Here is a 10,580-nt window from a genome sequence, read left to right as displayed (position 1 = left end):
CATGGTGACCATTTGAGCCCTAATTCAGTTTAACAGTACCTTTATTTAGCGCACTTATAAGTCCATGTTGTCCTGCTGTCAAGCTTTCCAACTTTTTTAACATTTCCTTCAGTACACTTCAAGAACATCTTCTGTACAAGATAACTTCCAAAAGGGTCAAACAAAAATAGGCAATACAGAAATAATCAACTGAATAACTTGATAACGTCCATTTTCCAATCCTGCCTGGTGTAGTCCTATACCCAAGTTGATCTTTAGCTATATCTACTAACAGATACCAATTCTGCGGATTCTTCTTACCCATATCTGAAGATAGAAGGAACAATAAACACAATACTATTTCTTCTTTCTACAAACGCTAACAATGGCGGCCACTGTATGTGATGTACTTGGAGTTTCATAAGGAGCTTCTGACGTTTCAGTGGAAGAAAACTTCGACCACAAATCATTTGAATGTGTTGTGACAGAAGAACATTAGTCCACCCCTTGAGATTCTTTGTCGAAATTGAAAAGAATATTGCACATGCTTTTGTTTTTTTCAACTGCACCATCTCTTCCGAAACTTTCATAACATTTCCGTGAACAATTCTTTTCCCTCCTTTGGTGAATAAATGATAACCATTTTTTATTGATAACTAGTAAATAAGTACGATGCGATGCACCTGCCGATTTGTCCTTCCATTACAAAATTTACGGGATAACAAATTATAATACTAAGGAGGAAAATCCGCCTTCAAAATAAAAATTGATGTTTCACAATTTTATCTCTTGTAATCAATTAGAATAAATGCGGCTTATATTTCGGTGAGTGAAAAATTCATACACAATAGACATCAAAATGTAAGATAAAACCAAAACTAAAATAATAGAGGAAAAGAAAAAAAAACATTAAGTAAAATAAAAAATACAACGACTAAGAACTTCGCAGGCGACATTAATTCATAAGATGTTTACCTAAGCTAGGACGACGTAAGAACTTCCTTGTACACAACGTTCTTGGTGAACGTTCCAACTTTATCAACAGCGTTTCCTTTTTTGATTAACACCTTAGTATTGTTGCTGGAAACACCCCTTGAAATCCCAACATACAATTGTCCATGATTGAAGACATGCTCGGGAAGATACATACCGGTGTTTTGAATTGTTTGTCCTTGTGCTTTGTTGATTGTGAATGAAAAGCACATACGTACTGGGAATTGCTTGCGAATCATCTTGAACGGCATCTCAAGATTCTCTGGCGGGCTCATTGGCATCCTATGGAGGAATACTCTTTTACCCGCTGAATTTCCACTAAGGATCACTGCATCGATACAATTTGGAAAGAACTTCTTTATGATACGCCTAGTACCATTGCATAAGCCGTTCTTGGCACTAACATTCCTCAGTAACATAATGAGTGCTCCTAGCTTCAATTTCAACTCATGAGGAGGTAAACCACCAGGGGCTATTCCGTTCAACTGTTCTTGAAGATATAGGTTTTGGAAATCATCTTCCACAGAATCAAATGAATAATACGTATGCTCTTGTCCGGGAAACATGCTAACCACTCGATCATTTAACTTATCGACATGCTCATTCAGTGGTGGGATAAGTGCCCGGTTAAGCAAGTAACCTTGATCCTCAGAATTATTTTCCAAGTCGGGAAAGGTAGCATCCATTAGTTGGGACATTGAATCTTCACCAGTCCAGGGTATCACCATATCATCTGGAATCTTTATCATGTCATTTGCCACAAAAGGTTCATTTCCATTTCCAACTCGCATCAAGAAATCAGAATAAGACGTATCGCCTAATGCACGCATATTCTTCTTCAGACGAAGAACCTATACATGTATCCACAGAGCCGACCGGGTAAGACACGAATCAACCATTTTCCCCCTTGAAGCTTTTGGTACAACTGGAAGAACCTGGCGGAAATCACCTCCCAAAATAACAATCTTACCACCAAACGGCTTCTTGTTACCCGTTATATCTCTCATTGTCGTATCGAATGACTCGACAGAATACCGATGTGCCATGGTAGATTCATCTCACATAATCACAGTAGCTTGACGAAGAAGATCAGCCAACTTGTCATTTTTAGCGATGTCACATGTAGAAGTTGTTGCTGGGGTAAATGGAAGCTTGAATCTCGAGTGTGCAGTTCTTCCACCAGGTAACATAGTAGCTGCAACTCCATATGTAGTTGTTGCTATGGAAATGCTACCACTTCTTCTAACGGTTGAAAAAATAGCACGGTACAGAAAAGTCTTCTCGGTACCTCCTGGACCATCAACAAAGAAGACTCTGCTTTCTTTTCTTCTGACGGCACCCATAATTGTATCATAAGCCTTGGACTGATCTTCATTCAACTTGTCCACATTCATCATATCTTCTTCGGTAATCGGAATGGATACCTCATCTTCGATCAAGTCAGACACCTGTCAATTATCGTCTAATATCCCGACAATTGCCGGAAGATCATAATATTTAAGACACTTGCCATGTTGATGAAGCATTTGACCCAGCTCTCTGAGAAGACGGTCTGATAAGTATGTGGAGCTCGTATCACTTGAACTTGCATAATCTTCAACCATGTCGTTGAAGAACTCGTCCCATAACTTTCTAGTGTCCACCGAGTTGCAGAAAACCAATATGCTACCGAAAAGAGTTCTCAAAGCAGATGGCATCTTGTTTGTTGCTGCTTCGGCCATACATGCCCTCAAACTATTATCATTCTCCAACAATCCTCGTGCCTCGGCTGCACTTTTAAATGTATGATATCTTCTGCCGTCAACTGTCAACAAATCTTCGTATGAAGTAGCACCCTTAACATGCATAAGTATGAGCCTCAGAAAAAACCTTTCAGCCGCAATATGGGGCACAGAATATACTCTATCAATCACCCTCTGTTTTGTTATTTTTCTATGTCATTTCTTAATTGCTTTGTCCCATGTGTAGTGTTCAGGAAACTCCCGGTACAACCATCGCCTAGCCATAGGATCACATGAATTTGTAACAAAATACTCCGTCAACAACGTTTTGGAATTATTTTCATTTGCTAAGACCTCATCGACTGTTTGATGCTCATATAACATGACACTATTTTGTGTGGGAAGATGCAAGTGCAACCGTTGAACTGATGGATACATCTTATTCATCGCAAACCTGTATATCCTCCACATTTCCTCTTGAGCACACACCCATCTTGCATTGATGTAACGTGTTACCTCGTTATTCTCGGATTCTGGCTGCACTGGTTGCACTCGAAAGTAAATACAATCTGGGCCCTTGTAGACGTACTTGTAAAGATACTTAACACTTTGGACAGTGAAACAAACTTCTAAATTGATGTGGCAATCGTATTTCTGAAGAAGCCAAGGATTGTAAGGAACCACAAATCTATTGTCCGCTATGAATTTCTTACTCATTTGTATAGTATTTCCATCATCTCTCCTCTGGTAGACTGGGTAAGCATCTTTGCCTTGCACGGTACATTCAGAAAATTGTTTCGGAAACCCTCTCTTGCACTTCCTTTTCCTCATGCACTTGCTGCCACACGGACCATGAATCATCCATTTTTTCACACACTTATATAATTCGGGCTCTTTCTTCTTATCAGGGATTTCTGCTCTAACTATACGACCATAATCATCAGGACTTTGTAACTTGTCTTCTTTTTCCAATATGATCAACATATGGACATGAGGTAGACCTCTTTTCTGAAACTCAATAACGTGAACATGAGCAGCTACTCTTCCCAGTACATTCTTGTTAAATATATCTTCTTTCAGCTCTTCAAATTTAACGCAGAATACTCTAGTTGTTAAATCAGGTCTATCTGATGCAGATTGACAAGGACGTAAATTAGTTACAATCTCGGGCCAGGGTGGATTGCAAGTCATTGTAAGAAATATATCAGGCTTCCCATATTTCTGTACTAATGCCATCGCATCTTGGTATCGCTGGTACATATCACGTGGCCCACCAATGTATGAAGAAGGTAGTACTATCTTCTTGCCTAGTTCGTCTATTGAGACAAAAAAACGTATCAAAAATTCATGCATGTTTGATGTACTTAGGATATAAAAATAGAACCATACCAATTGTTTTGCTTTCTTTTAAAACTAAAGTGGATTCTAGAGCTTTGAGTTAGGAAAAAAAACATATTGCACATATGTATTCTATTTGTAACTTACCTACGCTGGTTTCTCCATCTCTTTGTGCATATTGTAGTCCTTCGTAGATTTCCGCCCTTTTTGCTTCTGAGGACCTGTAACCCATCTGAGTCTGGCGGAGTCAAGTTTAACCCAATTATCCACAGCGTATTGTTGCAACAGTCGCCCACCTCGAAGAAAAAGTGAATCATGATTATCCACAGCGTATTTTATGCAAGGAAGAGAGCTCTTTTTTTTCTTTCGTTTTTCTTAGGTTAGACTGTCATCGAGATTATACGGACAGGAGATAGAGATATGTGAAGATATGTAGGGGTATGTTGGACTTTTCAGGTGCGCATGACCACCAAAAAGACCCCTTTTCTTAATTATAGTAAGACTAGCAAAGACGTATGTGCAATGCACTTGTCGATCCGTATTTAAAACCCGGAAGCACATGGGGTGTGCGCGATCTTATGTACTTTGAGAATTTGTTGCTTGCTTGCTTTAGGCGTCGTAGATGTAAGTAATGGCAATGCACATGAACGGTACACTTGCTCTGCCGTTTCATTATAATTGTATTCAACAATCCATGATTTTTACTCAAGTAGAAAATTTGTGCCATAATGGCATGTCATTGGTGCGGCGACGATAATGGTAGTGGCGGTTGCGATTAATGGATAATTCGTGCCATAATGGCATGACATTGTGGTAGCGGCGGCAAAGATGATGGTAATGACGGCGGTGACGATGGTAATCCCTATAACACACGTTTACATATATTGGTGATAAACCTTTTAAATTTTTGATTTTATAGTACTTTTGTTTATGAAAAGGAAATATTATCGCTTTTTATTTTAGCTTAAAAATATAAAAAACTAAAAAAATGATAGTAACTTTTTTAAAAGGGGTATCGAAAACTTTATTTTATAACATGATGTGTTCTTCCAATGGAAGAAAAAAAAAGCCTACATACCGAAGAAGAAGTGAATAATTAGGAATACCTAAGGTTTGGGCTATGGGTTCCCACTTCCCATCCATTTTTGTACAACTCACTTGCACGGTATAATGAAAATATATTTATTGGTGTCTTAATTCAATCCAACGGCGTAAAGCTTGTAGCATACACGTGTCATACTCTTGACTAATGGTCAAAATCACACACTAATTCGGGGGAAAACCTTTCGAGATTATCGAGTCTTTCTTCTCTAAACATGAACTGTGAGACTGAGAGCAAAATGAAGAACAATTAGGATTTCTTGTTAGGGAGGGGTGGAATCAAGTGATTTTTGATTTCAGTGTTTTATGTATTTAGATTCTTTTTATGTTTTTATTTAGATTCAGCAGAGGTGGTGCCGGTGGTGGCGGCGGAGCTGTTGATGGTGGTGTTAATGAATTGAAGGTGGAGTTGGGGATGATCATCAAGAACAGAAAAGGAAAAAACAAAGAGACTACAGAAGAACAGTAGCTGTAACACTTGAAATTACACGATTGGTTTACTAATATTTTCATTTGATTATTATCAAGAAAAGAAGTTTATGCTTGAATTGTTCTAAAGTTTTAGTCTTGAATTACAATTGTAGAGGTTTTGATTACCCATGCATGTGCGGTGGTGTACTCTTAGATCCAATGAATATGATATAAGTTTGATCGGTATTTTCTGAAAATGTCATATATTCTCTTCTTAATTTCTAACAAATAATACATATGGTGGAGACGGTGTAGATGATGGTGGCGGTGGCGGTGGCGTAGATGACGGTGGTGGTGGTGTTGATCAATGATCATGGTCAAGTGGAGCGGCGGCGGTAATAATCGTGTTACGTTTTATAATGGTGGTGGAGTGGTTGTGGTAATATGTTTAGTGGAGGTGGTATTGGTGGCGGCGGTGGAAGTGGTGTGTTAGCTGGTGGAGGTAGTGAGGTGCAGGTGGTGCCAGCACGGTGGAGGCGATGCTGTTAGTGGCAGTGACGGAAAGATTAATAGTGTTCAAGGAAGAGAGTAGTATTTTGTTAGAATAATGTTTCATTGAAATAAACATGGAGGGGTATTTTGGTATTATCAAATGCACATGACCACCAAAAAGACCCCTTTTATTATAGTACGATGATAATTAATAGATAATCCTAAATAGGATCAACCATCCGACAAGATCGAACGGCTCTGATACCTTTGATATATGCAAACATATCATTCGGTGATCAGGATGAAATTAGAGTGAACCATTAGAAGAGAAATGACGGAATATCAGATTAGAAGCAAGACGAATCATAGAATCATTAAGAAGCCATTGATCTAGGATATCAACATTTTCATAGATAACTTCTGCTTCTTACACAATGGCATATATATATAGCCAAACCTATAACTGCCCATAAAAACTACCCAAACTGCCTGGTACACACATGCGCATATCACACTGCTTCAGTAACAGTTAAAGAAAAATTCACTACTGAATGTAACTCGCATCAAAGACTACTCCAGCTATAATGCCTTCAGCCTGCCAACATTAAGGCCTGGTAAAAGTAATGAACCACACTGCATACACAACATCTACCAGACTTGGACTACCACCTTCACAGCATGAAACTTGCATCACAAACTACTCCAGATATTATGCCTTCAGCTGGTCACAGTTACGACCTGGTGAAGGTAATGAACCACACTGCATAGACAACATTTACCAGGCTTGGACTACAACTTGCACTGACTTGAAAGCACTACAAGAACAACTTCTGTAGCAAAGTTAACCTCACAACTCTTGCAGGAAACTTAATTTTGCAAGTTAGCAAAGAATAACAAGACTTGGAATTGCAGAACTAAAAAGAAAAACACTACAGGCTGAGTGATGAAAAATAAAGATACCAAGATTGCATGGACTATGAGCCTGTTATAAGCCAGTAGAATTCCCGATGAACATCTCTTTACTCAGCAACTGAAAATCATTAGAGACCTTCAAGAATTATAGCATCACTTGCCGATAATCAGAACTTGCAGCTGATTCATAATGCAAGAAGTATATTAAAATCCCACAATAAAATATATTGTAACTATCCATAAAAAGCATCTTTCAAACATCTATTTGAACCAAATGAATCTCGTAATGTTGGACCATCGGTGATGAAGTACTACAATTTGAGAAGATGAAACTGATGACTAACTGAATACCTCCTCAAATGCAAATAGCTAAGAAAGAAGCGTGACAAGATAGACAACCGCATAGGTATCTTGTAAGAAGCCCAAAGAGTGATAACTTCTTGCTAGATACAGTAAGATGTTAATACAGAATTGTGATAGGGCAGAATGAGTTAACCCCATCGCAACTGCAGATTCAACCATTACAGAATGTGAAGGAAAATATCTGTGAATGAATCCTTGTTTCCATAAGCCGCACTGCCGCAGTATTAAAATAGCACCCCAAATCAGATAGACCAAAAGAACCTAGTAAAGTCCCCTAGATAGTAATATGCCTATATACCAAAGCTCCATTAGAGGTAGATGATAAAAGTAACCATTGTCCGGCAATAGCCAGCAGTACACAAAGGTAATCTCGCATACATGTATAACAAGAAATATTGACAGAAAAGACTTGTTGAAAGCAGATAATACCGCATCAGTTACCGAAATTTTTAACTGCTTTTACTCTTGGAAAGAACAAGACAGAAACTCGGTCAGCTACGGAAAATATGAACTCTTGCATATTCATAAAAACCAGATTTCTTTTTAGCCACCATTTCAAATAGACAAACATCGCCTTTTTTCAAATTGTTGTCTTTAAGAAACCTAGGAACACCTTTATAAACCTAATTCCCTGGCCTCGACCCATAGTAATTAAGAAGACAATCCATGAGCCTCCATTTGGAACAACATCCAGTCTTATGTTTTCCAGTTTCCGCAACTCCTCTTTTCCTTCAAAATTTGCTGGTATGGGCTTCACAAACACACAAACAAATATTCAGATTTAATATTGAATAAACATTAAATCATACTGATTCAATGACTTAATCTAATCATGTTAGTCGATGACCGACCATGGTCAGGATATATCTTCATGAACTGTAGGATGTTTAGTTTTAGATAGAGCAATGGAACTCATTATCCATCATCAACAGAAGTACAGAATATCTTACCAAGAATTTGTGACTAACATAGGATGGTTGTAACCCAATTGTGAAGAATGGGTTGTTCCTTGATGACTTAAAACCCCTCTCTATTTCAATTGCTCTTTCTTGTGTCCTCAAACTTCCATGAGTGATACTTCTATTCTTCTTCCTCACAGGATCATCCCTGAATTCTTCACGTTCTTCATCATTGCTATCATCCTCAGAATCATCATTATCGCCATCTTCATCTGGTTACGTTGATAAACAGTAAAACACAATTAATAGTAACATACTTGGTAACAATTTTCATGTTAATTACGAGTTTACTTTCGTATGTACGCAACTCAGGGCACACAAACTAACCTGAAGCTTCGATGTAATAAACATCTGTATCGTTGTTGTGGAAGGATGAGTAGTCGACCTCTTTACCACTCAACTGGCATATACGAACCTTAAATTGCGAAATTCCTTCGTATTTAAGCACCAAAAACGTTCCTGAAGTTAATGAGTAACTTTCAAATAGTTCATTTAAACCCTTCTTAAAATAAACACAGCGACCATCAGAGTTTGAGTCTCTTTTAATTTCAACAAACCACTCAATTCCACTGGGAACAATAAAAACCGCATGATCAGACAAATCATCTCCATATTCTGTTACAAACTCTTGAGGGATCCTCTACATTCAAACAAAAGGGTTCATTAGTAATGATAGTAACACGATATTGATTCAAGTTCTTAAAAGAGATAAAGTTCAATTCGCAGTAATATAAGTCAAACTTACAATCTCTTCCTGTTGAACATGGTAGTTGTTGATGATTTGGATGAACCTAGGTCCTCCCATTTTGTTATTCTTATGGTTGCTCTGGTCGCGAGTAGTTAACTGCAAGAGATGCAGAACTAAAATTACACAAAACCCGAGCAACCTAATTAAATACATTAAGCATAATCAAATGAATATGAATTACCAACCTGACCAAATAAACACAACGACCATAATTAGGTTGTTCTTAAAATAACTTGTTGGTTCATCACACTTATCTTTCGAGCTCTTCATTCTAGCAGTTAACATCTTGACAAGTCTGTAGACAACAGATTCAACATAAGTAAAGAATGACATGACATGGAAAATAAGCTAATAATGTTAAGCTCACAAACAAAATATAAGTATTTTCTTAGAACAACAATAAATTTCACTGATTTTAGTACTATAACAAGTTAATTGCACTGAATTCAGTAAAAAGTATTTCCTTTGTTTTGCATGATGAACTCAACAATCACACAACATCTCATACTTTGAGCATTACATACATAACAGCTCAAAATCATCAACTGAGTCTAGATAACAGAACCCATATTTCATACATAACCTATTCACAAATACCAAAAATTGAGCATCATTCTATCAAATTAAACATTCTCAGCTTCATAATAACTTAAATTTAAAGAAACCCATCATCAAAAAGAAGTTCAATTAACCATTGAAACAGTAATCAACCCCTATATTTTGAATTTAGGGGACACGGACATTTCATTAGTGAGGGTTTATACTTTTCAAATAACCACAAAGAAAAACAACAAGAAATCATTCGGATCAGGGTTCACGGTTCTTACTGTTTTTAGCAAATTCTCTTCACTGTAGTGAAAAAATGAATTTCTTCTTTCTCTCCTTTACTTGCCTCCATAACTGAGAACTGAAAAAAGAATGATTTTTTGGGACCATGTTTTTTCCGGGGAGCATGGTTCTATTTTTAGTAAGACATTTAGAAGTAAATCTAGGTCATCTCTTATCTAGATATTTATTTTAAAACCTAAACTACCCTCCAGATTAATTTTGGTTAATGATTAGTGAAATCATTAGTGAAATAATTAAGCTAAAGAAGTAGAATTATTGAGAGAGTAAAATTAGAGAAGATGAAGAAGAAAAACATGGAAAATAATTTTTTTTTTCCAATTCACTAAGCTTGAGTATTCAGGTGATGATAGCTCATCTGATTCTTCATCTCCATCCTCTCCTAGAGTATTTATTAATCTTCACAATGATCTAGATATGAGTTATTTCTTAGATGGTTAATGTATTCTTCCACAAACTCAATCTCAAGATGAAAATGATGGATTTTACCACCCACAACCGAAGGAAGAGTATTTGGGTACCCCAAGTATGCTTCAAACTTAGATAATGGTGGTTGAATTGGTCAAATATTCATAAAACTGTAAATTTTTATAAAAAATTCCTGCTAGGTTCAGGTAGTTCGGTTACCAAGTGTGAAGAACAGGTAAACGAACACGGAGTTCGGTTAATAAATGTCAAGAACATATAACCAAACACAGAGTCCGGTTTCTTTCTTCA

The 10,580-nt window shown here is 37.2% G+C and overlaps 3 protein-coding genes across 4 annotated transcripts; all 3 read right to left on the bottom strand.

Annotated features, from left to right (window-relative positions):
* Positions 1-959: 959 nt before the first annotated feature.
* On the bottom strand, positions 960-2,018 carry LOC113279822. The gene is made up of 2 exons (XM_026528478.1): positions 1,908-2,018; positions 960-1,823 (listed from the first exon to the last, which is right to left on the bottom strand). The coding sequence occupies exons 1-2, from the start codon at positions 2,016-2,018 to the stop codon at positions 960-962; spliced, it is 975 nt and encodes a 324-aa protein (XP_026384263.1).
* An 891-nt stretch (positions 2,019-2,909) lies between these two features.
* LOC113279821 lies at positions 2,910-4,263 on the bottom strand. The gene is made up of 2 exons (XM_026528477.1): positions 4,179-4,263; positions 2,910-4,009 (listed from the first exon to the last, which is right to left on the bottom strand). The coding sequence occupies exons 1-2, from the start codon at positions 4,261-4,263 to the stop codon at positions 2,910-2,912; spliced, it is 1,185 nt and encodes a 394-aa protein (XP_026384262.1).
* A 2,163-nt stretch (positions 4,264-6,426) lies between these two features.
* LOC113283110 (putative B3 domain-containing protein At5g66980) lies at positions 6,427-9,942 on the bottom strand. Of its 2 annotated transcripts, XM_026532264.1 has the most exons (6): positions 9,845-9,942; positions 9,203-9,312; positions 9,015-9,113; positions 8,597-8,909; positions 8,261-8,481; positions 6,427-8,061 (listed from the first exon to the last, which is right to left on the bottom strand). In XM_026532264.1, exons 3-6 carry the CDS (start codon positions 9,072-9,074, stop codon positions 7,891-7,893), a joined length of 765 nt encoding a protein of 254 aa, XP_026388049.1. In that variant the 5' UTR covers positions 9,075-9,113; positions 9,203-9,312; positions 9,845-9,942; the 3' UTR covers positions 6,427-7,890. The 2 variants fall into 2 exon arrangements, with proteins under 2 accessions (XP_026388049.1, XP_026388050.1); XM_026532265.1 differs by lacking the exon at positions 9,845-9,942 and having other exon boundaries at positions 9,203-9,676.
* Between the last annotated feature and the right edge of the window lie 638 nt (positions 9,943-10,580).

This window comes from Papaver somniferum, chromosome 5 (assembly GCF_003573695.1).
Source record: "Papaver somniferum cultivar HN1 chromosome 5, ASM357369v1, whole genome shotgun sequence".
Taxonomy (NCBI): Eukaryota; Viridiplantae; Streptophyta; class Magnoliopsida; order Ranunculales; family Papaveraceae; genus Papaver; species Papaver somniferum.
This window is presented reverse-complemented; position numbering and strand designations above follow the sequence as displayed.

Excerpts from the sequence above, each read along its gene's own strand:
- LOC113279822 (XM_026528478.1), bottom strand. The coding sequence starts at position 2,018 with ATGGCACATCGGTATTCTGTCGAGTCATTCGATACGACAATGAGAGAT. Across the intron at positions 1,824-1,907 it reads TGGGAGGTGATTTCCGCCAG|GTTCTTCGTCTGAAGAAGAA; the intron begins GTTCTTCCAGTT and ends ATACATGTATAG.
- LOC113279821 (XM_026528477.1), bottom strand. The coding sequence starts at position 4,263 with ATGGGTTACAGGTCCTCAGAAGCAAAAAGGGCGGAAATCTACGAAGGA. Across the intron at positions 4,010-4,178 it reads AGATGGAGAAACCAGCGTAG|ACGAACTAGGCAAGAAGATA; the intron begins GTAAGTTACAAA and ends TTGTCTCAATAG.
- LOC113283110 (XM_026532264.1), bottom strand. The coding sequence starts at position 9,074 with ATGGGAGGACCTAGGTTCATCCAAATCATCAACAACTACCATGTTCAA. Across the intron at positions 8,482-8,596 it reads TTATTACATCGAAGCTTCAG|ATGAAGATGGCGATAATGAT; the intron begins GTTAGTTTGTGT and ends CAACGTAACCAG. Across the intron at positions 8,062-8,260 it reads ATGTTAGTCACAAATTCTTG|CCCATACCAGCAAATTTTGA; the intron begins GTAAGATATTCT and ends GTGTTTGTGAAG.